The sequence below is a fragment of the Tenrec ecaudatus genome, chromosome 1, assembly GCF_050624435.1.
Source record: "Tenrec ecaudatus isolate mTenEca1 chromosome 1, mTenEca1.hap1, whole genome shotgun sequence".
Taxonomy (NCBI): domain Eukaryota; kingdom Metazoa; phylum Chordata; class Mammalia; order Afrosoricida; family Tenrecidae; genus Tenrec; species Tenrec ecaudatus.
In genome coordinates this window covers 70782963-70809200 of record NC_134530.1, presented here as the reverse complement: position 1 = coordinate 70809200, position 26238 = coordinate 70782963, and the positions used below count along the sequence as shown (strand labels likewise).

The 26238-nt window shown below is 41.2% G+C and overlaps 1 protein-coding gene across 7 annotated transcripts in view; it reads right to left on the bottom strand.

The window, feature by feature from the left end:
- The window catches only part of MAST2 (microtubule associated serine/threonine kinase 2), a 188963-nt gene extending 171457 nt beyond the window's left edge, over positions 1–17506 (bottom strand). For 3 of the 7 annotated variants that reach the window (XM_075555633.1, XM_075555636.1, XM_075555639.1), the window contains exon 1: positions 17036–17506. In XM_075555633.1, coding sequence (XP_075411748.1) covers positions 17036–17209 — 174 coding nt within the window. In that variant the 5' untranslated portion in view covers positions 17210–17506. The remainder of the gene's footprint in view (positions 1–17035) is intronic. The other 4 variants (XM_075555641.1, XM_075555644.1, XM_075555651.1 and 1 more) reach the window with 2 other exon arrangements.
- Between the last annotated feature and the right edge of the window lie 8732 nt (positions 17507–26238).

Here is a 26238-nt window from a genome sequence, read left to right as displayed (position 1 = left end):
GCTGCTGGTGTATACATTGCTTGAGCTTAGGACTACTGGACTTTATCTTGCTGACTGTTGGTGACCCACCCTGCTGTTTGCTGCCTATGGCCGGACTGTCTGCATTGCTCTACAGAAGACTCAGCTGTCTGCTTCCTTGACCTTGGACCCAGCACCCCTAGTGAGTTGAAGGACTTTTAGTATATTAACTGGTCCACGGAAGTGAGTTGAAATGAGCCCTCTTTACTGCTGTGTGGGCTAATTAGCTGTTATATTCCTTTGTGCTGTAGGTAGATAGATAGATAGATAGATAGATAGATAGATAGATAGATAGATAGATAGATAGATAGATAGATAGATAGATACATGCATGCATGCATGCATGCATACATACATACATACATACAAACAATCATTAAGTGTCCTGGTTTTGTTTCTCTAGAGAACCCTAACACAAAGTGTGAGTATGTTAAATTTGAAAGGCTTATTGGATATTCTAGTGGAGATGTTACAATGTTACAGAGTAATGAAACATGGTAGTTCACAGCTCAGGAGAAATGTCAAATCATCACCATACAGGGAATGTAAAGCAACAGTATTTCATGAGATCCCAAACAGAAGGAATATAGATGTAAAACTGACTAAAGACAGTACACTTTGAAGCATTTCCAGCCATACAGGAAGCAAATCAAGAGTGTAGTCTCTGAAACTAAATGATAGAATTATCAGACATGTTAAAACAAAAAAGTCATGTGAGACAATTACTGAGAACTACTGGATTCAGTATAGCGCTGTAGATCCAATGAGAACCTTGGCATAAGCTGTTTTAGGGGATGCTATAGAGACAAAATCTTGATTCAAGTGAGTATAAGTAGGGGGACAAGAATAAAAGCAGAAAAACAAAGACAATTATCTCAAATAGTTGAGGCATGAAGAGAAGCACTCTTCCACTCCTAAAGGATTACTTCAGACCCTTTTACCTGAACCACCACAATCTGACAGAGACCTCCCTCAGCACTCTGCTTCCACAGTCCCAGTCAGTCAATTCTCCATTAGAACAGCCAAACAGAACAAAGGAAAACGTTAGATCATGTTATCTTGGGGGTATAGTTAGATCATGGTACTACTGCTGAAAACTCTCCAAAGGCTTCATAGCCTATAGGACTGTTCACATCTAGAAGTTCCCACAATTCAGACCTCCCTTTCCTTTTCCCTTTGGGCTTCTACTTTTTCCCCTTACTTCACTCCAGCCACACTTGCCTCCTGCTCTTCAGATTTCAGATTTGGGAATATGCTTCTATCCCAGGATATTTGCTATCCTACATTCTACATTCCTCTCCAAAATAATCTAAACTCATCTCCCCGATATATCCTTTAAGTCTTTACTCAAATGTTCCCTTCTCAGAGATACTTTTCCTGACAATGTTATATTCCAACCATAATCCCTCATCATCCTCTACTGCTCCCCTTACCCCTGATTTCTTAGTATTTATCACCATCTATATTATTGCCTGTATCAGAATAAAAATACTACAAATGCAGAAATTGTTGTCTTTGTTGTCTGCTTTTATCAGTTATAATCAAAACAGTGCTCAATTTTTTATTGTTGTTAAGTATGAGGGTGGAGGACTCTTGTAAGGTGAATCTAGTTTTAACAAAATTCCATTAGCTGTTTGTCTGCGAAGGTCTACGTTTCACCATCAATTTTTAAAGACAATTTTTCTGGGCATATGATTCTTGGTTGGCATTTCTTTCCTTCAAGATTTTTTATCTGCCATCCCATTGCTTTCTAGCCTGCTGAGAAATCAAAATTAGTTTTACTGGTGCCCTTTTGTATATAATACTTTATTGTTCCTAAGCTACTCTCAGAATTCTTTCCATGACTTTGGTTTTGGAAATTTGATTATGTGTCTTGGTGACTTTCTTTTGAGATCGTGTACAGCATTCTTTTAGTAGCTTCATGGATGAAAACTTTCTCATCTTTCCTGTAATTAGAAATGTTTTATGTCAACAAATCTTGAGTAATTCTGTGCTTTTTGTTTGTTTGTTTGTTTCCTTCTATTCTGGAATTCCAATCTTGTTCCATAGTTATTCCTCTTAAAAGGGTCTCACATTTAACTCAGGCTGTCATTTTTTTTCTTTATTCTTACTCTTTTTGTTCCTCAAGAATCTAGACTCTCATAATTAAAAAATATAAAGAATTTGGTTTCTATTTTATTATTCTTTCTTCCAATGATTGAATTCTAGTTCTCTGTCCTTCCATTCAGTTATTTCTGATATTTTGTTGATACATCATCAACAAACAAAGTTTGTTTGTTAAGCATGGTTTCTAATTGTCATTTTTATTTGGTTCTTGTATTGCTTTCCTGAATTCTTATATAGGGTTTTGTCTGCATTTTACTTAGTTTTGTCTGTACACATGTTAACTTTGATTTCTTTAAGTATCTTATGCACAAGTCTTTGAGGCTTTTCTATGTGTCTTATGAGAACCTTTATCAGGTACTATGAATACCATTTCTTCCTCTGGGAAGTTTTCTCCTGCCTCTTTATGTTGTTCATTTGCTTGAGCTATCTTGTCCTCTTTCCGTATATAATTTTACATTGTCCGCCTTCTCCAAGGCACTTAGGGTATACTTTTATTGATTGATTATATGCTTGCTTCATCCTCATTGTTTTATTTTGTTTTACTACAGGAGAGGAGGGTCAACATTCTTTGCTGATCACTCCTCTGGTGGCACAAGAACCCTCACCTCCTGCTATGAATGCTGTGGGGATTTGCCAGTTGGGCTAGACAGTAGCAAGAACGTGGCAGGCAGGGCAGAGGCCATTCAACCACAGCACAAACAAGTCAGGAGAGACTCAGGCAAAAAACAAGGCATTTGAACACTGATTTTGACGCAGAGCAGCCCCTAGGACAGAGTAAAATTGCCACTTTGGGTCTTTAAAGTTCTTTCTCCCATGGCACAGCTGGTGGATTCAAATTCCTGACCTTTGAATTAGCAGACCGATAAGTAACCCACTATTCTACCAGGGCTTTTTGAAATAGTCATTTAGGAGTAGAAAAGTCAATGGACTAGGAAAATGTTGTAAGATTGATTGTCAGTACTGAAAGACTCCTTGAGGTTCATGTTCACATTTAGACAGTATGACGTTTAGCTTCCCAGATACAGGTGCAGAGTATGAAGAGAGTTGGTTTGGTTTTCACAGGTTGGTACAACAGAAGGAAAAAAGCAAGAGAGCTAAGGCTACATACACAAAATGATGATGATAACAGGCCATGAAATATAAATAAAGAAAAAAGAATAAAAAAATATGAAAAAAGAGGAAAGTAGAGGCATGAGATGGTTGACAATAAAAATTTGGTTGTAAACCTAAACAAAAATCAAGGGGGTGGAAGATAGGATACAGGGCAGAGCAGGCTGATGAGTGCTTTGAACTACTAATGCAGAGGTGATGAAATGAAATGTAAATCCCAATTCACAATAAAAAATTCATTAAAAAATGGACAAAGTTATTGAAAACTCTTTCAGATAATTTGACCTTAAAAAAAAAGGTAATTCTAAAAACGAGCTGGAGAGGCCAGAATTCAAACAAAGGTTTTAGAAGTGAAGCAATTATGGTAATGAACATTCAAGTAGAAGATTCAGGTTGACATTGATTATTCCCACTATATACAGGCTCTAGATCAAAGAAGAGGTAAGAATATTTGAGAATGAGACAAATTTCTGAAACAAAAAGTGGTCACCTATGTCTCACTTATCTCAGTAACTTCTAACTTATGCTCTTCTACATATGCCATTTTCCTTAAGAATGTTCTCCTCTTCCCCTAGGTAGCCCGTGAGCTAACAATCCAGTTTCCAACGCCTTTGGGACCCCAATTATGTATACTAATGATGAATAATGAAAAAATATATACTGATCAAAAGTAGTAATACCAAGGTATCCTAGTGATTTCACCAAGAAAAAACTAGGTGGCAAATTTATCAGAAAACCATTGTGGTAGTTACATAATCTCCTGTCAACTTTCGAAGGGGTGGAGTCTAGTCTGTCAATCAGATCACAACTTGATTACCTCATTTGGAGGTGCAATGAAGATAAATAGCTCACTGGAGGTCAGATACACTCACTCCCTCCAAGACATCCCTGTTGTGAAGCCACATGGAGCTATGCTGATAGAGCCAGAGCCCTGGCGCTAGAGAAGGCACGTGGAGATCCATGCCAGTGCTGAGACTCTTCCAACCACCACTGGATCCACAAGACTTTCCACCCACCAGCCAGTGATCTTCCTGCATTCGGCGTCACTGCATGGCTGGATGAGTCTAAAGAAGAGTCTATGAATTAGTATCAACCTATGGGGTAATATCGGACTTATGAACTTGATCTGGACTGGGCTGGGATGTTTTCTTAATGTACAATTGCCCTTTGATATAAAGTTATCTCTTACACACATATGAGTATCTATGAATTTCTCTAGTCAACCAAGACTAACACAGCCATATACAACGAAGACAAGAACAGAAGAAGATATACTGACTACAATACTTAGATCTCTCTGATAGACCTGACCTACATTACCATGAATAACAAGGGTGGAAAAAGTCTCAACATTGATTACAAAGAAGAAAAAAATGTTCTAGAATTGAATATGGTGACAATTACACAAGCCTTCTTGATGATTGAAGTTTTGAATTGTATGACATGTGGATGAAGTGCTAATCAAACTTTTTTTTTTTAAGTCTCTAGTGTGATCGTTAGGCTAAGGGGCATCTACCAGAACAAAGATGTGAAAAACTTTGTAAGCAGCTATGTACCATCTTCATCAGGAAACACTGGCCAACCTGTTCCAGCCATTCCAAACTCTCCTTCTCATTCTCCTTTATGAAATACAATCTTCCAAAACCAAAAGGTTGTCAGCAGTTTGTCCTGACCTATTTTATTCCTGGATAAGTAAGTAAAAAATCTTACTTATAGATGAGAGGACTGATAAACTCTCTCCACTAAAACTTCTCAAACACCCACATGTCCATCATGCTATTCTCCATGCAGTTGCCAGACTAATGTAGCTAAAACACAAATTAAACTATATTATGCCCTTACTTTTTCCCTTTTATATAGCACTAACGACCTTCAAGGAGCCCTGAGAGCATAGTGGTTATGTATTGGGTTGCAATTCTCAAGGTCAGCAGAGTTCAAAACCACCAGCTGCTCCACAGAAGATGGGACTTTCTACCACTGTAGTTAGTCCCAGAAACTCACAGGGGCAATTCTACCCTGTCCTATAGGGTCAATAAGAGTTGGCATCGACTCAATGGCAGTAAGGGGAGGGGAAAGAATTTGTAGAATTCCAATTCCTTTAGTCTCTTAACTCAGTTGTACATGCCTTTAATTTTAAGTTCAGCAATATCAACATGATTACACTTAACTGAAAACATCATGTACTTCCTTCTTTGCTTTTTGGCTCATGCTTTAGCCAATGAACAAACAGTGTAATGTAATGCAGAGGAAGGGGGTGGTATCGAATTCTAGGAAAATAATTTTGAAAATTCTTACATGTGCCAAGGGTATTCTAGGAACTAAATTTGGATTCATCTTCTCATCTACAAGCACATCTCACTTATTTTACTTGTTATTTCTATCATATTATTACTTAAATCACTCGAATTCAAAATATTTTAATCACATTCTATTCATTCATTTAATAAATAATTACTTAGCATCTATTCTGAGTGAAACCCCCTATGTATTGTTAGATAAAATGACATATAGTTTCCACTTTCTTTAATTTACAACTTAAAAGGAGAAATCAAATAATCTGAACACGGAAAAGAATACATTAAAACACAGAAAAAAAACACAGACTTATTCATTTAGGAAATATGTACCCAACACCTACTATAAAATTAGCTGAAGGCATTGGCAAAGAAAACAAGGCTCCAGGAATTGAGGGTACATCAACAGAGATTCTTCAACAAATAGATGCAACACTGGAAGTACTTATTCATCTTTACCAAGAAACTTGAAAGATAGCTACCGGCCAAATGATTAGAAGAATATGGTCATATTCCTACCCATTGCAAAAAAAAATCAATCCAACAGACTGCAAAAATTATCAAATAGTGTCATAAATATGCTAACAAAATTATGGTGAAGATATTCCAAAATGGCTGCAGCCATACACCTATAGGAAACTGCCAGAAGTTAGAGCCAGATTCAGAAGAGGACATAGGACAAGCATATCATTCCTAATGCTAGATGGTTCTTGGCCAAAAGCAAATACCATAAAGATATTTATACTCTTTTATAGATTATGCAAAGGTATTCAACTGTGTAGGTCCTAACAAATTATGACTAACATTATAAAGAATGGACTGTCCAGAACATGTAATATGTTCATGAAGAACTTATACATACATCAAAGAAGAGTTGGTCAAATAGAACAAGGCAATCTTATGTGGTTGAAATTAGGAAAGGTCAGCCTTATTTATTCAACATATATGCTGAACAAAGAATGAGAAGTTGGACTAGATGAAGAGCAGAGCATCAAGATTGGAGAAGATTCATTAATCACCTGAGATATGCACAGGGCACAACCTTGTTATAGAAAGTGAAGACAACATCAAGGACTTCCTTACTGATAGACTGTACTTGAATATCAAATAAACAAAACCCAAACCCATAGCAATTGAGTTGATTCTGACTCATAGCAATCCTACAGAATATAGAACTGCTCCAAGACTGTAATGTTAATCTTTGTGGAAACAAAATACTACATCTTTCTCTCACAGAGCTGCTAATGAGTTTGAATCACCAATAAAAGGCATCACGATAATCATGATAAATGGACAGAGAAGTTGTCAAGGATTTCATCCTTCTTAAACCAACAATCAATGCCCATGAAAGCCACAGTCAAGAATTCAAATGACATAAAGTGATATTTGTCCAACTGCGCCTTGCCCAAACTTTCCACTACTCAAACAGCAAAGCTCGAAAAAAACCTGCTGCTGTGTTTGTAACTTTGCTTGATAATCGAACCAAAAATCCAACTTGAATAAACCTGTATGGGTCAAAAGTGAATCACGAATAGCATCAAGCCAGACAAAGACAAGAAGCTTCAAAGCACCATTGTCATTCGGACATATTATAGTGCTTGTGTTAGTGTGTTAAAACATTCGTCACTGTGTTGTTGTTGGGGGTTTCTTTTTGCGCCTTATTTGCATAAAATATTGTAATTTTATTTAATTTTACTTACTGTATTGTACTTTGATATTTAATGTACTGTATTTATTGTGTTTTGATGTCTTAGGGAGTATTTCCATAACCTAGAGCTGTTAACTTTGTGTTAAATTCCTTGAAAAATTAATTTACAAGTATAATTTTGGGGCCTCAGAACCAATTATTTGGTTTTCCATTATTTCTTAAGGGAAATATATGTTCAGTTCTTGAACTTTTCAACGTTCAAACATGAATTTGGAACAAATAAGAGTTTGACAACTAAGGTATTCCACTGGACAGCTCTAATGCACAATACTTTTAAAAGTGTAACAAAGGAAGGCGCCACATTGTCAGACTCAAGCCATGGTCTTTTAGCCACCTCATATGCATGCAAAAGTTAAACAATGAAAAAGGAATCTATCTATCACTTTTCAATTTTGGTATTGGCAAAAACTATAGAATATAGCATGAACTCTGCCTCAACAACGTCACCTGCCAAGATGCACCTTAGAAATGAAGATCGCATGTGCTTGACACATGGATGCATGTATAGATTGTGACAAGAGCTGTATGAGACCCCAATAATATGATTTGAAAAGAAAAAGAAAAAATGAAATTAAGATAGCAAGACTCTCACTTTATACAATGCCATCCGAAATGACCAATCACCAGACAAAGTCATGCTTGATAAAGTTAGCAAAAAAAGGCAGATGGGGGATAGTGGGGAGATGAGGCACTCAGGGTTCAGTATAGCACCAATGAAACTCAAAACCTTCCTCTAGTTCTTGAAAGCTTCCTCCCCCACAATTATCATGATCCCAATTCTACCTTCTGGACCTGGTTAGACCAGAGGATGCACAGCGGTGCAGTAGGGACCTGGAAACACAGGGAATCTATGACAGAAGAACCCCTCAGGACCAGCAGTGAGAGTGGTGACACCGGGAGGGAAGGGGGTATAGAAAGGGGGAATCGATCTAGGGGATCTACATGTAACCTCCTCTCTGGGGGATGGGCAACAGGAAAGTGGGTGAGGGGTGACGCCAGGCAGTGTAAGATAGGATAGAGTAATAATTTATAAATTATTAAAGGTTCATGAGGGAGGGAGAAACAGCGAGGGAGGGGGTGGGAAAAAAGGAAAATGAGCTGATTCCAGGAACCCAAGTGGAAGGTGAATTTTGAGAATGATGAGGGCAACGAATGTATACGGACGGGGGCTTTACACAACTGATGTATGTATGGATTGTGATAAGAATTGTATGTGCCCCTAATAAAAGGGAAAAAAAAGAAATCTACAAAATAAGAGTGAGAAGACTACAATAAATGGATGTTTGGATTGTAATCAGAGTTGTATGAGCCCCTAATAAATTGATTTTTTTTTTAAAGAAAACGAAAAGCCTGTAAATAGTTCAAAGTCTGTTTGTTGACCTTTAAGAGTGTTTTCCAGTAGAGTCTGATGGGGTGCCAGGCCCTGGCCCCAAAGTCTATTTTTGTCATTCCCTAGGGACTTCCTTGCTCTGTTCCCCTTGCTGTTCTGTTACACACCCTTAGTGTTTCACCTCAGTGTGGTGGGATCAGATAGAGCGGAATTCCCACACTGTGTCTCCAGTGTTGTCCCCTGTAGGGCTATGGGTCAGTGAGGGATGTCATGACTCATAGTAGGGCGGGCCATATGGTACTCTGTGCTTTGGATGCTCCCAGCAAGAATATGGTCCTTAGGGCTTGGTGGGCCAGACCTGCTCTCTCTCCCCCCCCCCACCGCTTTGTTTATTCCTTTGTGCTCTGATCAGATGTGTCCCTCTCCCTGAGCTGTAGCTTCAGTGCTGTCCTCTGAAGTGAATTCTTCTATAGGGAGGGGAGCTGTCCATGTAGTTGGGATTGGGGCCTACCCCTCAGACCTCTCTACTGGTTCCCTGCTTCGTGCCAGTATTTTGCATTCTCGTCTTGGAGCACTGGGTTGGAGTCTGGTCCCTCTTAAGGAACTTTTTTTCTGTCATGACAATACACCTGCTCATTCTTATGGATAGCAAAGGCTATCCTATGAGAATTTTGTTGGGAAACCTTACCCCATCCAACCTACAGTGCTAATCTTACCCCTTAGACTTATTTTTGGTCCCAATTGTATTAATCCAGGTAGACTAAGGAAACAAATCCATGGACACTCATATATAGATGAATAAGAGAGTTTTCTATAAAGGGTAATTACATTAAGAAAGCATTCCAACCCCATCAGTCCAAGCCTTTAAGTCTGATATTAGCCCACATGTCTGATAGCAGTCTATAAAGTCCTCTTCAGACTCACGAAACACACTCAATGACCGAATGCAGGATCAAAGGCCAGTGGGTAGAAAGTCTTTGGATCCAGTAGCAGTGGAAGCATCTCAGCACTGGCAGGGGTCTCCACGTGGCTCCTCCAATTCCCAGGGCACAGGGTCTATCAGCACAGTACCATGTGTCTTGTCAGTAAGAGATTCTCCAAGGAAGTGAGCAGTGAGAGAGTCTCTCCCACCTCCAAGCAGAAAATCAGGATTTCCCAGAAATCTCAGGAGAAAGCCATTCCCACACAGAGACCTCATTGGCTATGATCCGACTCACAGACTAGACCTCCACCCATTCACTCTTAATCCTCTCAAGTTCCAAACTGATACCAGATTATGTAACTACCACACCAATGCGCTCAAGAAATATTTTAAAAGGACACAATTCATTGCCAGAAGGATGCCCAAACTGCCATTTGAACAAGGTAAAAACCAAAGAGTGCAGAATTCTCCTGAGAAAGGTTTGAGAGAAGGAAACCCTGTCTTCAGGAGTCTACAGACCTAACCCAAGGGCAAAAGTTCAGAGACAGGAAAAGAGGAGGGATGAAAACAGGAAACATGGGGAAGTGGGATAAGCAATGGTACATTGAGGGGACTGCAATGGATGAGTTAAACCAGATTTAATATGAACTAATAAATGTAAAATTATGATCTCTCTAATGTAAAAGTTTAAAACATGTACAGACTTAGATGAAGGATATGTGGAAAAACAAGAGCTTCATTTTCTTGTTTTATAGCACTACTTGACTTACCTTCTGAATTGGAGCTGACTCAACAAACAGCACCTAATAACAACAACCTGTATCTAGCAATGTATCAGAGTGTTGAAACAAAGTCAGGTAAGAATTAATATTACACATCTACCTACTATGTGATTTCCGATCATTATTTCACTTCGTCTTTTAACACATAGACTTTCACTCTTTAGATCATATAATTTCCTGAATTGGATGAAGTTTGTTTTTTTTTTAAACAATGTATTAGGGGCTCACACAACACTTATCACAGTCCATACATATACATACATCAATTGTATAAAGCACATCTGTACATTCTTTGCCCTAATCATTTTCTATTTTTTTCCTCCTCTTTTTTTTTTTTACATTTTATTAGGGACTCATACAACTCTTATCACAATCCATACATATACATACATCAATTGCATAAAGCACATCCATACATTCCCTGCCCCAATCATTCTCAAGGCATTTGCTCTCCACTTAAGCCCTTTGCATCAGTTCCTCTTTTTTTTTTCCCTCCCTCCCCGCTCCCCCTTCCCTCATGTGCCCTTGGTAATTTATACATCGTTATTTTGTCATATCTTGCCCTATCTGGAGTCTCCCTTCCCCCCCTTCCCTGCCGTCCCTCTCCCAGGGAGGAGGTCACATGTGGATCCTTGTAATCAGTTCCTCCTTTCCAACCCACTCACCCTCCACTCTCCCAGCATCGCCCCTCACACCCCTGGTCCTGAAGGTATCATCCACCCTGGATTCCCTGTGCCTCCAGCCCCCATATGCACCAGTGTACAACCTCTGCCCTATCCAGCCCTGCAAGGTAGAATTCGGATCATGGTAGTTGGGGGAAGGAAGCATCCAGGACCCGGGGGAAAGCTGTGTTATTCATCGGTACTACCTCGCACCCTCATTGACCCATCTCCTCTCCTGAACCCCTCTGTGAGGGGATCTCCATTGGCCGACACTTGGGCCTTGGGTCTCCACTCTGCACTTCCCCCTTCATTCAATATGGTATATACACACACACACACACACATATATATATACATATACACACATATAACTTTTTTTTTTTTGCATGATGCCTTATACCTGGTCCCTTTGGCACCTCGTGATCGCACTGGCCGGTGTGCTTCTTCCATGTGGGCTTTTTTGCTTCTGAGCTAGATGGACGCTTGTTCACCTTCAAGCCTTTAAGACCCCAGTCACTATCTCTTTTGATAGCCGGGCACCATCAGCTTTCTTCACCACATTTGCTTATGCACCCATTTATCTTCAGCGATCCTATCATGGAGGTGTGTAGTCAATGATATGATTTTTTGTTCTTTGATGCCTGGTAACTGATCCCTTCGGGACCACTCGATCACACAGGCTGGTGTGTTCTTCCATGTGGACTTTGTTGCTTCTGAGCTAGATGGCCGCTTATTTATCATCAAGCCTTTAAGACCCCAGTCACTATCTCTTTTGATAGCCGGGTACCATCAGCTTTCTTCACATTTACTTGTTCACCCACTTTGGCTCCAGTCGTTGTGTTGGGAGAGTGAGCATCATAGAGTTCCAATTTAATAAAAGAAAGTATTCATGCATTGAGGGAGTGTTTGAGTAGAGGCCCAAGGTCCTTCTGCCACCTTAATGCTTAACCTATAAATATAGACACATCGATCTACTTCCCCATCCTCCTATATATATTTGCATGTACATGTCTTTGTCTAGACCTCCATAAATGCCCTTTGACTCCTGGCTCTTTCCTCCATCTCCCTTGACTTTCCTCCTGCCCTACCACTATGCTTCATCGCCACATGGGCTAGAGTATACCTCTTCTCTACGCAACCTTACCCTTGATCATTCCCCACCAGGCCTGCCACTCCCCCTTCTCTACCATTTGGGGTCCCATGTTTTTCCCTTGTCCCTGTGTTTGTTAACACCACTTCCTTACCCCCCCTACCCCCCCACCCCAAGTCACCCCGGAACTGTCGGTCCCGTTGTTTTTCCTCCAGATAGTTCATCCAGCCTGTCCTATTCAGACAGACCTGTGGAGACACTAACATGCACGAAAAGAAGACAGAGGAAAACAAAGCAACAGTATACAACCAGACAACAAAAACAAACCACTGACAAAGAACAAAACAGAACACTTCACAAGAAAAAAGCTTGTAGTTAGTTCAGGGATCGTTTGCTGGCCCTTAGGAGCGTTTTCCAGTCCAGTCTGTTGGGGCACCCCGCCCTGGCCCCAAAGTCCACTTTCAGCATTCCCTGGGGACCTTGCCACTCCATTCCCTTGCTGTTCCGCTGCACTCCCCCAGTGATTTGCCTCGGTGTGGTGGGATCAGGTCAGGTGCAGTTCCCACACTGTGTCTCCGGTGCTGTCCCCTGTATAGCCCTTAGTCACTAAGGGGCATAATTTCTCATAGTGGGGCCAGCTGGATGAAAGTTTTAAGAAAATATTGCAAACAAAATCCTACATAGAATTTCATGAGATTCATGGATTTCCTAAAGTCCAGGCAAGGACCTTCTAGAGAGTCCACATTAAAATTTAAATTAAAAAAAAAAATTTACAGAAAGTTTCTGTGGCATTGAAGTTAAACCTGGAAGCTTGGGTATAGAAATTTACTGGGCAAAGACAGAGTTTTCAGATTGATGTTTAATTAAAGTAAGTATAGAAAGTGACTACCAGTAACCATTTACAGAATGGCTATTCCATATTGGTCAAAACACTAAAGGTTGGGATATAATAATGAATAAAACAGCTGCTGAAATATCAACTTTCTGTCGACAGATAACCAATTAGGATATTCATTCATCAAATATCTGCTTCAAACACGAGTCACTGTATTTCTAACAAATGTTCAGATAAATATTCTGTTTCAGACCCTACCTAGGTATACAACAGGAAATAAAATGCTATTGAACTCAAAGAACATACTAATGAGAGAGAGATGACCATTTCAATAGTGGCATACTATGATGGGAAAAAAAGAACAAAGGGTGCTACAGAACCAATAGAAAAGAACATCTAATTCAGCTTCTTTAAATAAAAAGTGACAAATGTCAGGTATACCTTGAATCCCAAAAACTATAGGCTTTATTCTATGGGTTAAAAAAAAGCTATTGATGACAAAAACTTTCTGAAAATAGAGAACTGAGTTCCACCACCACCACCACCCCCTTCTTTTTTAATTGCATGCAGAATATAATATTATAGCTAAAAAATGAAGAGTAAATGCAATTCAGGTATTGCAACAACAACAGCTAAAGGATATAAATGCTAAGTTAAAGTGATCATGGGAATAAAGATTTGATTTGAAATACATTTTCAAAGTGGAATTAGCAGAACCTAACTGAATAACGGGGTCAAGACGAGAGGAAGTCAAAGACCACCATATAATTTCAAGCTAGATGAAAAGAAAAAAGATAAGAGAAGCACATTGCCAAGTAGAAATAATATTTTTCATTTTAATAATATAGTAATTCACTGACCTTCTGTAGTTCTAAGTCTTGAGTCCTGGCCAGGACCTATTCCCAAATACCAACATAGTATGACGTATAACAACCATTAGCCTTTGTGATATAAAGTGAAGAATAACAAAGCCATTTTTGAGAGGTGAGTGCTTGCTGATCAGCTAGGTTCTTAATACCTAAATGAATGGAATCTAACCAGATGCACACAAACGACTTCACACAAATGAAATCTTCGCTTTTGCAAAACCATAAAGTTAGAACAAATTGTCGATCATCGAGGTCACTACCAAATTAATAAAACTTAACAAATGTTAGGATCACAAATTCTGAGTCTCCAGTGGGAAGTTCAGGACCATTGACCAAAATGGAAATGTACAACTAAGGAAAGAGGTCAGTCCACAAGGAAGTTCTGTGACACAATGCCACGAATAAACAGCTACAGACACCTGCCAAGGAGCAGCCAGAAGTAGGAATGGGATGGAAACTATGACACAAGTGGGGAAATGTCAAAAAGGGGCATGGTTAACAGTGACAAATAGGTCAAACTGGTCAGGGAAAATGAGGACTAGGGCAATTATCACATTTAATGAATTAACCAAACTCAATGCCAACAAGTCAGTTCTGACTCATAGCCACCCTACAGGACAGGGTAGAACTGCCCCTGTGGGTTCTCTAGCAGTGAGTTTGTTTTTTGGAGGGCTTTTGGTTTTGTTTTGGGGAAGGGAGTGACTTCAGGATATTTGAATAAATCTAGAACAATGAAAATCTTCCTCAAATAGCTACATATTGTCTTTTTAATTTGAGAAAAGAAGTGATTGGTTCCCACCAGCAACACAATAGTGAAGTTGCAGTACAGTTACACAATGAAAAACTACACAAAGATATGACAAAATAACAATCTGTGGATTATCAAGGGCTCATGAGGGAGGGGGGAACGGGGAGGGAGGGGGAAAAAAGAGGACCTGATGCAGAGGGCTTAAGTGGAGAGCAAATGCTTTGAGAGTGATTAGGGCAAAGAATGTACAGATGTGCTTTATACAATTGATGTATGTATATGTGTGGATTGTGATAAGAGTTGTATGAGCCCCTAATAAAAGGTTTAAAAAAAGAAAAACTACACAGCAATGAAAAAGACTAAATTCTTGCTGTAACAACATGGATGAATCTTACAGACACGGCTGAAAGAATTGAGTCATAAAGGAGGACAAACTACCATTTGATTTATATAAAGTATAAGCAGCAGCAAAACGAATCTATTGTTGGGAGAGTAGTTTTACCTTTGGGTTTGGTAATAACTTGGGAGAAAGCACAAGCAAGCACTGTAGGGGTATCAAGATTTTCTTCATATTGATCTAAAGGATGGTTAGTTGGGCATATTTATTCTGTAAAAATTCACTGCACTGACTTTTCAGTTAGATACCATTTACAAATAAGTCACAACACAACAAAAACAGAAACCACAAAAAAAGTTATTGGTGACCTTGACGAGGTCAGTTTGAGGGAGTATGTGTAGAAGACAAGCCATAATGTTAAAGAATATATAGAAAGTGAAGAAGCTGAGAGCGATAAAAACAAAGAGGGAAAAATGAAGTAGCTTAAGTTGGTTACATGATTTGGGGAAGCTGAATTGTTTTTAATTCAAGATATTAAAAAGAGATTAACATATATTACAAGGGACTACAGACTCAGTCTATGAGTGAAGGCCTGCATGTTACTGAACAAGAGTGATGTCCAACGGTGTGATGCTAAATAAGTTTCAATGAAGCTGTCATACTATGCAGATAAGGAAGAAAGGCCTAGTTACCAACTTCTGAAAATTGGCCAATGCTAGTTTGGGCCAATCATCCCATATGCAACTGATCATGAGGATAACAAAGGGCCAGGTCGCATTTCCTTCTTTTATGCGTGGGGTCACCATGAGACAGGAGCGACTCAATGGCAGCTAACAAATAGCAGCAGGAAAATAAAATCAGGGACATTTGGAGTAACAAAGACTCAAAGGGGAAGACAAATCAAAACTGAAGCGAAGGTTAGTAAACCTAGAAAGTCTGAGGGAAGATGAAGAAAACAAGTAACCTTGAACTCTTCATTGAAGCATGCAAAAAAATCAAGTGGGATAAATAACGATGCAGGAAAGGGCTCTGGGCTTAAAACATTTTAATTTTTGAAAGAGGTACTGCAAGGGAATATAAAAGACAAAAGATCAAGAGAGGGAGTACATACACAGAAGGAGAGCAAAATGCTCAGCAGCCTGAAATCAAGAGTAGAGATGGCAGACAGTACAGTCTGCTCAGGGCTAAGAACTAGTGGAGAATAAAAGGTGGAAGAACAAAGGGGTTTAAAAAATAATAAAAATATCTAAGATGTTCACATGTGTGTCAGTCATAATTAAGCATGATGTCTACAGAAATAAGATTATTTAAGCAAGGAGAGAGGCAGGAGACTTTAAATGTACTGACAGGTTCAAGGCTGAAGACACAAGGGTCTGGAGTGGAGCTGTGTAAAAGAAAAGCTGTCATTAAAGCTCACGACTACAGAACGCATTTCAGAAAATTCCACACGTTGAAAACCACATATCCTTTCACTACTTCCTAAAGCTGGCAGTGGCAGTTTTCAGTAATAAAACTGACCTTTATCCCCTACTCCTAAATACACCTATTCCAGATTAACAAGTTATATAAACATACCCTGTTCATTCAGAAACCTAATGCACACAAGTTTGCATCTGGGTTTTCCCACCAAAGTGTTTTCAACGGTAAACTCCTAGAAGGCGATCTGGATCCATAAAGACTCTTCTCACAAAGTCGGATTTGGGATTGCACATATCCAGCAATTTTTTTAGTAAGTGTTTGCTCATGAGCTAGTCTGTGACTACGGAAAATCTTTAATGATCCTAAACACACTCGTATAATGATGGAACATCAGGAGCACATCGTCCATTTTCATAACTCACAAGACACCCGGGTATAATGTTCTGTATGTAAGTCTCTGGATAACTCCGCAGAATCTCGCAGCAGCTCGCTCTCTCCAGCCCACCACATTCCAGTGCCCTAGCTGCTATCCCGAATCCCAGACTACACACGCCCTTGGGACCATTTTCCATTCCCCTGCTCCCCCATTCCCTATTCCACCCCAGGCCACCACTACCATTTTTTCCTCCACTCCCCATTTTTTCCGCATCTCTAGACCTCCCTCTCCTCCTCCCAAACTGCTCAGTCCCCACCCCTCATATGCCCTAGCCAGGGTCCTCCAGCCTGACGTCCCCTCCCCCACCGCCTCCATTCAGCCGCGCCCCCTCCCCCTCCCCCCATCCTTCCCGACCCCAGCCGGCCCTACCTGCTCCCTGCCGTCCGGCCCCGCGGGCCCGGTCCGCTCCTCCAGCCGCTGCCTCCCGGGCGGCGCTCGCCGGCGCTGCGGCTGCGGCTGCGGCAGCTCCGCCGCCCGCGGAGCCCCATCCTCCCGGCGGGCTGCCGGCGGCTGCGGTCGGTCGCGGCAGCGGCTCCGCTTCATGTCCGCGGCTGGGCCGCACAGTCTTCAGCGTCGCGACGGCCCGGGCCCCTCACGGCCCCGGCACTCAGCGCTGCCGCGCCAACCACCGCCCGCGGCCACCATAGCCCGGCGGGCGCCCGAACCCGCTGCCCGCAGCCTGGCGTTCCTCCGCGCCGGCTGGGGCCTCAAGCGCCGCGGCCTCCTCGGCACTCCTCACACGGGCGGCAGCATCGCCGCCGCCTAGTCGTCTGCCGTCCGACACGCGCTCTGGTGGCCGGCCACCCGCCGCAGCCGCCCGCCCGACCGCGCGCCAGCCGCCAGGCTGCCTCCGACCCCGCCCCGCTCCGCGAGCGCGCGAGCGCGCGCGCGCGCGCACTGACGGGGAGTTCGCCCGCCACTGGCCGCGCGCGGCCTCCGCGCACGCGCCGGCGAACGGTCGCGAGAAGCTCGCCGCGGCCCCGCCGAGTAGTCGGGGCAGCGGAAAGGGGCGGGGCTCCGAGCCGTGGCTGTGGCTGCGGGAGGTCACTGACTCTTCCATCCATTCATTCATGAAACTGTCCCAACCAGGGTAAGTGCTGGAACCCAAAAACGAGTTAGAACCAGTGTCCTCAAGGAACTACAGTCAGATGGCCTGGAAAGAAGGCAAAATAACAAATGATTAATAAAGCTGTAACTCATGCCTGTTTATTGAATGTCTTGCCATCCAGTATAAGATGCATTCATTGCATTAGAAAGTACGGAGACAGTGAATGTAACGTACACAAGTCACCCAGCAAATCAGTGGCCAAACTAAATAGGACTCCAACGCTGGCATTTCTGCTCCTTTCCAATGTTTCCTTTTGCTTCTAGACAGTAATACAGGGTATGGAAAGCTATATAAGTGAAAGGAAGAAGTGGTGGATTTTTAGGGGTTGGGGAAAAGAGAAAAGACTTCCGGAACATTCCTCAGGATTCCCCCACCTACAAGGAAGTCATCCTGTGGTAGCCCAGTCTAGCCTGCTATGACCCGGGTAGTTTGGCTTGCTGCCTCCCGTGACTCATCTGCTTAGCAAAATGTGCCTGCAGTTCCGCCCGCCTGGCCTCCTCCTTTGGCTTTAGCTGGTCTGCCACGACGTTTTATTTTCCCTCTTTTGACTTGATCTATTTGTTCTGGGCCTCCTCCCTAAGCCCTTTTTTGAGAAGTAATAATAGCTACTGTTTATAGAAAGTCAACCGGATACCAGACACGGTGTATTCAATGCACACATACAGCAGACATAGACACAAACAGAGCAGTTAGGGCCTTTGAACCGCTGACCTTGCAGTCACCAACCCAACTCCTAACCCATAGCACCATTCCTTACCCAAACAAGAGAAGTTGAATTATTTCTATTTTATAGGTGAGGAAACTGAGGGTCAAGGTTAGTAGTAACTTGCTCAAAATCTCACAGCTAGTACGTGCAGAGCAAGGATTCAAAGTGAAGTCTGTAAAATACCAGCGCCTACACACATAACTGCAGCCCATCTCCAGCTGCTCCATTCTCCGTTCCTCCTCGGTTCCACGCATCTGCTTGTCGCAGCCAGAAACCTGAAAGTCATCCTGGACAACTTTCTCTTCCTTTCTACCCCACACCCAATTAATGAACAAATCCTTTTGTTTCTGTAACCTCACTATCACTTCCATCTGTTTCCTTCTTTTCAACCCACTGCCACCACCTGAGCTCAGACCTTCTCTTCTCTCACCGCTTTACCAGGAAGCCTTTGATCTAGTTCACCTACCTTTAGTCCCACTCGCCTCATGCTCATTCTCCAAAGCCTCATCCGAATCTTCTTATAGGGCAATGAATGTGCAAATGTGCTTTACACAATGGGTGGATGGAATGTGATAAGAGTGTATGAGTCCCTAATAAAATGAATTTTTAAAAGTATTGATGTCACAAGCAGAGTCAGAAAGCTAAATAAATAAATACAAATAATGTATTTTTTAATTACAACAACAAAAAAGAATCTTTTTATATCCTGCTACTCCCTTGCTTAAAACAGTTAAATGGATGTGTACATTTACTATGGACAGCAAGGCCATGTATGATCTATTTTCTGTCTACCTCTTCTGTTAATTCTGATGTGCCAAGTGTCTATAGTAATACCGATTGTTTATAGTTCCCTGTACATGCTCCACATTCTTGGGTAGAAGTAACAAACAAATTGACCATCCTACGCCTAAGGAGAAATGTTTAAGAAGGCTATTTAGAGGGCACACAAAACTAGACAGAGATTGGAGAAGTTGGCTTGCTAAACCAATGGGGGGAAAAAAGAGGCAAACTGAACATCAGGGACAATTTCAGGACACGGCTGCCGCCACCACCACCCCCCCTCCCCCAGAACACCGCCAGCAGACAATTGAGTTGTATTGTTGCCACACTCCTACAAGGAAATGCTAACCTTCCCTTCATAGTTGCTTCACCATTCCAGATCCTTTATTTCTACCAGGAAAATCTAACTGATGAACCTTAGTAACCTAGATACCAGAAATCAATTTGTGAAACTCCACAAACATTTATCAAGCACTTACAATGGCATTCTTGTAAGCCAGACCACATATGGTATGATTTCATTTATATGAAATGTCCTAAAAGGCAAATCTACACAGGAAGTAGAGCTGTGGTTGCCTAGGGCTAAAAGGATTACAAAACTCTGTGAATTTAATAAAAATCATTGCATTGTATACTTTAAATGAGCAATTGACCTGTTTAATTCACATATAACATGTGAATTATATCTCAATAAGTGTTTCTTTTTCTTTCTTCTTTTTAAAGAAAAAGAAAACTGTGTGATCCTGAGAAAAACTTAGAACTTTCCAAATTCCCTTGGGGAGACAAGAATAGTATAAGAGTCTCAGAACAATCATAAAACTTCAAAAATTCAGTTGGCCTCAGAGTTATATGTAACATAAGCACTTTGCCTATGTTAGGCAAAATATTTGAGTTGATCATCTCCTCAGTCACACATGTTCATTTATTTTCTCATCCATCACTTGTTCATCCTCTCACTAATCAATTTCATATATGATATGAATAAAACCCTGGGCAGAATCACATATGGCCTATAATCTCATAGATTACAAATGTTAAATTGAAGTGAGAAATATTGGATATTATCATCTTCAGGAAAGCCAACTGATGCTAACAGGGCTTTCTCTGAAAAGACTTTTCACTTAAACCACTGTAGCCTAGAAACTCTTCCTGATGGCTCAGAACTAGGCACCAAAACTACAACCCACTGATTGCCGTTGGCAAGGTTCCAATTCATAGCAATCTTATGTGAGAGTAGAACTGTCCCATAGGCTTCCCAGGCTGTAGATATTTTATTTTTAAAACATTTTATTGGGGGCTTGTACATCTTTTTTTAAAAACATTTTATTAGGGGCTCATACAACTCATCACAATCCATACATTTACATACATCAATTGTATAAAGTACATTCTTTGCCCTAATCATTTTCAAAGCATTTGCTCTCCACTTAAGCCCTTTGCATCAGGTCCTCTTTTTTTTCCCCTCCCTCCCCGCTCACCCTTCCCTCATGAGCCCTAGAAAATTTTAGATTATTATTTTGTCATATCTTGCCCTACACGGCGTCTTCCTTCACCCCCTTCTCTGTTGTCCGTCCTCCATGGAGGTCACATGTAGATCCTTGTAATTGGTTCCCCCTTTCCAACCCACTCACCCTCTACTCTCCCAGTATTGCCCCTCACACCCCTGGTCCTGAAGGTATCAATCACCCTGGATTCCCTGTGCCTCCAGCTCTTATATGCACCAGTGTACAACCTCTGCTCTATCCAGTCTTGCAAGGTAGAATTTGGATCATGGTAGTTGGGGAGGATGTACATCTTTTTTTAAAAACAGTTTTATTGACACTTCATCCACATATCATACAATTCATTCGTTCAAACTTATCAAGAAAAGTGGTACAATCATTACCACAATCAATTATAGAACATTTTCTTCTTCCTTGTACTCATTATTAGTGGAATTATTTTGTTTTAATTGTGGCACAATGAAACATTCTCTAAGTCAACAATGCCTATATGTACAATTATATGTAATTGTGCCATTGATTATATTCTTCATGTTATACAACCCTATGCATTTCCAAGTTATTCCACCACTATTAACATAAACTCAATGCCTCCTAAGCAAAACCTCTTCCTCCTTCACCCCTGCTAATCATTGGTCAAGTTTGGTTTCTCATTTTTGTTGTTGTTGGGTTTTTTTCAGTAGTTCTCTTGATATAATATTCACATATCATACACTTCCACAGTTAAAGCACTTTTAAAAAGTTATATATACATCATCATAATCAGTTCTATGCTCCCTCCCCTTAAGGCTGTAAATCTTTATGGGAGCAGACTGCCACATATTTTGCCTACAGAGCAACTGGTATGTTCAAATTCCCCGCCTTTGGATTAGCAAGCTAGGGATTTAACCACTGTGCCATCAGGGCACCTGGAACTAGGCACAGCTAATTTTAATTCTTTCAGAGATTACAAACTTTTAGTATCAAGTTCACACTAATAAAAATTTTGACAACTTTGACAAGCAAGAATAGAAATTCATTTATCATCTTTTCCATACCAGAACCCTATTCCAGCATGATATCCCTATTATTTAAGTCCCTGAATAGTGAAGTTCTCCATAGAGAAAATGTGAGATTTTTTCCTCCATCTTCAAAGCCAAGTGAAACTGAAGAAGATCCAAAATAAGTATTTGTAGAGTTTTGTTGACTTTGTAGAAACGCCTACAGGAGAGGGAAAATATAATTCTCAGTCCTTGTCTGAGCTACAGAATACACAGGTCTACTCAGAAGCCACATCAGAACAGGATGGATGTGATGAGTAACATCTTAGGAAAGCCTGAAATAAGTTCCTTAAAGAAGATGGTGGAGTTGAACATAGAGGCTTGTGTTTCTTCTCGTTTTAAGAACCTTAAAAGAAAGAAAGGAGCCCTGGTGGCACAGTGGTTAAAAATTTTGACTAAAAAGCCAACATTTGACCAAAAATTCCTCGTTCAAACCCACTAGCCACTCTGTGAGAGAAAGATATGGCCGGCCAATTCCAAAAACCCTGTGCGGCAGTTCGGTTTGGTTCTATAGGATCACTATGAATAAGAATAAACTCAGTGTCAATGAGGTGGCTGTTTTTTGAGATATTAGAAGACTACCTAAACTGCTTACAGCAGTCAGATAAGAGCATATCGTATAACGTGCCTGTAAGAAGCAAAATAAGCGGTACGACCACCCAAGTTTCTACAGCTCCACTGCTCTTAGGGTCCCAACTAAAGGAATATTGAGCTTCTTAAAGTGAGAAGATGCATGACCCAGAAATATGATTCTAGGAACTATCTCCTGGTAAGGACCAAAATTAAAAAAGATATGGCTCCCCTTCTCTTAGGGGGTCACTAATGACAAAGGAGCCACAGTGCACCAGCCAAATGAAACCAATTGCATCCTGGAAGCCGCCAAAAGCAAAAGCCACCAGCAGGTGATCAACTGCTGCAAATAGCCGCCTTCTCGCTCCCAACCCTTGGACGAGTAGTTCCAGAACAAAATAGTAACAGAACAAAGTAGTAAAAGAAATGCCCTAGACCCAGACTATGTCGCCCTCCATCATAAAGTATTAGAATACAAAAAGGAGTAAAGGAAATGACTTTCCATTCCTCAGATACTTCAGGTCATGGTTCTAGCTGGCAACTAGGGAAAATATGACAGAAACTATGAGTCGGCATGTCATTACAATAATTCTCAATCCTCTTCTACTTCCTCACATTCTACTACAGTGGCTGGGAAATTCAGCATGACAAGCAGACAATAAGACGGGCCTCATGATCCCCTCCTAACTGTTGGCTGTGCCCTTGTCTAATTCCCTTCCCTTGAGTGTTGGTGGAACCCAAGACTTCTTTTTAGCCCTTGTTATTGGCTTAGTGGGTTACAAGTTGGGCTGCTAGCCACACGGTCAGCAGTGTGAAACCACCAACTGTTCTTAGGGAGAAAACAAGTCTCTTTAGTCCTGTAAAGCGCTACAGTCTCTGAAACTCACAAGGGAAGTTCTACCCTGTCTTGTAGGGTCACTGTGCATAGACTCAGTGACAATGAGTTAGATTTCCTCAAGTTCATTCCAACCCATTGTGACCCTGTGCACATAGAACGAAACACTGCCCTCTCCCGCACCATCCTCACAATTGTCCCCATTGTTGTAACCACTGTGTCAGTCTATCTAGTTGAGGTCCCTCATCTTTTCCTCTACCCTTCTACTTTACCAAACATGATGGGTCAATGAGGGTGCGAGGTAGTACCGATGAAGAACACAGCTTTCCCCCAGATCCTGGATGCTTCCTCCCCCCAACTACCATGATCCGAATTCTACCTTGCAGAGCTGGATAGGGCAGAGGTTGTACACTGGTGCATATGGGGGCTGGAGGCACAGGGAATCCAGGGTGGATGATACCTTCAGGACTAGGGGTGTGAGGGGCAATGCTGGGAGAGTGGAGGGTGAGTGGGTTGGAAAGGGGGAACTGATTACAGGGGTCCACGTGTGACCTCCTCACTGGGAGAGGGATGGCAGGGAAGCGGGGGAAGGGAGACTCCGGATAGGGCAAGATATGACAAAATAACGATGTATAAATTACCAAGGGCACATTGGGAGGGGGTAGCGGGGAGGGAGGGGAAAAAAAAAAGAGGACCTGACGCAAAGGGCTTAAGTGGAGAGTGAATGCTTTGAGAATGATTGGGGCAGGGAATGTATGGATGTGCTTTATACAATTGATGTGTGTATATGTATGGATTGTGATAAGAGTTGTGTGAGTCCCTAATAAAATGTAAAAAAAGAATATACAAATGTACTTTAGACAATTGATCTATGAATGGATTGTGATAAGTTGTATGAGCCCTAATAAAACAATAAAAACAAACAAAAAAAACCCACCAACAACAAAAAGAAAAATATATACCATGGCTTGGGTCACACACACCTTAGTCCTCAAAGTAACAGCCTTGCTTTTCAATACTCTAAAGAAGTCTTGTGCAGTATATTGACCTAATATAATGAATTTTACCCTTAAAATATAGCAAAGATAATGGAATACATGCTATTATGTTCATAATTATGTTAAGGCATATAAGACTCTGTCTCACTAGCCATTTCACTCTCACTCACTTAATGGTCTTAGAAAAAGCAAGCTGCTATGTTATGAACTGGCTATGAACAGGGCCACATGCCAGGAAACTGCAGGTGACCCCTGGGAGCCAAAGGCAGCCTCCATCAACCATCTACAAAGAAAAAAACAAAACCTTGAAATTCACAGTCTTATAATAATAAGGAAATAATTCTATTGACTTCTGAATGGGCATGAAAACAAATTGTTCTCCAATCAAGCCACCACAGTCTGATTGACATCAGGCTTGTGTCAGCCCACTGAGACCTTGAAGCAGAGAACCAAGCTAAGGTGAACCAAGACAGAAACTGGCAACGAGGTTGTTGAGATAATAAGTATGTGTTGTTTTAAGTTTCTTAAAATGTATGGATCCTCATTTTCTTGGCCTCTCATTAGCCAGAAATGTTATAAACCTGATTTTTAAAATTTGCTCTTTCCTCTGTCTTCTGCAGCTCAATAAATGACACATTAATATTCTGTTCCTTGGCCCCCAAACCTCAGAGTTATCCTTGAGTTCTCTTTTTTTATTTCCATCTCACTAGCAAACTCTAGAATGTTAACATTATCTCAGGGAGAGGTGGTAGTGACCACTACCAAGTTAGAGATGGCGGCAGGGCAGGAGTAGAAGAAAGTGGGTAGATCTTAGAGACCCAGAAATAGAAACAAGGCCTGTTGACCGCATTGGGATGGCGAGGACTTGAGAACCGTCCCCAGGTCTTTAGCTTGGGCAAAGGTAGGAAGCATTGGAAGAGATGTTTTAAAAAGATGATGATTACTTCTATTGGGGATGTATTTGCTTTGAAATGCCACTGAGATACCCAAGTGAAGATGTCTAGTGAGCTATTATTGAATAGGTTTAGAACTCCGAACTGAGAGTCACCAGAAGTTAGATTAAACACACACACACACACACACACACACACACACACAGAGAGACACACAAAACTGATGGCCATTGAGTTTACTCCAACTAATAGCGACCCTATGGGACAAGACAAAAGTGTCCCTGTGGGTTTCCAAGACTGTCACTCTTTATGAGAATGGAAAGCCTTGTCTTTCTGCTGCACAGCAGCTAGTGGTTTCAAACTGCTCATCTGGCTGCTAGCAGCTCAGCATGTGAACACCACTGACACTGACAACCATTGAGTCAATTCCAGGTCATAGTGACCCTACAAGACAGGGTAGAACTGCCCCTGTGGGTTTCTGAGACTGTCACTCTTTATGACAGTAGAAAGCCTCATCTTTCTTCCACAGAGCAGCTGGTGATTCAGAACTGTTGACCTTGCTGCTAGAAGCCCACTGTGTAACCAGGGCTCTTCTTGACACAGCATAGATATTAAATAAATGTCATGAAAGGACACACCCCTTTCCTCATTTTAAACCATGCAGCATTCTCCTGTTCTGTTCAAATGGCTGCGCCTTCATCTACATACAAGTTCCACATGAGCACAATGAAGAGTTCTTTTCTTTTTTTACATTTTATTAGGGACTCATACAACTCTTATCACAGTCCATACATATACATACATCAATTGTATAAAGCACATCTGTACGTTCTTTGCTCTAATCATTTTCTTTTTTTCTCTCATCTTTTCTTTTTTTACATTTTATTAGGGGCTCATACAACTCTTATCCAATGAAGAGTTCTTTGCAATGTTATTCATTGTTATAATCTGCACAGTCAAATGGCTTTGCATAGTCAGTAAAACACACGTAAACATCTTTCTGGTATTCTTTGCATTCAGTCAAGATCTATCTGATGTGAACAGTGATAACCTTCATTCCACGTCCTCTTCTGAATTCAGGTTGAATTGCTGGTAGCCCCCTGTCAGTGTACTTCTACAACCATTTTTAACTATCTGCAG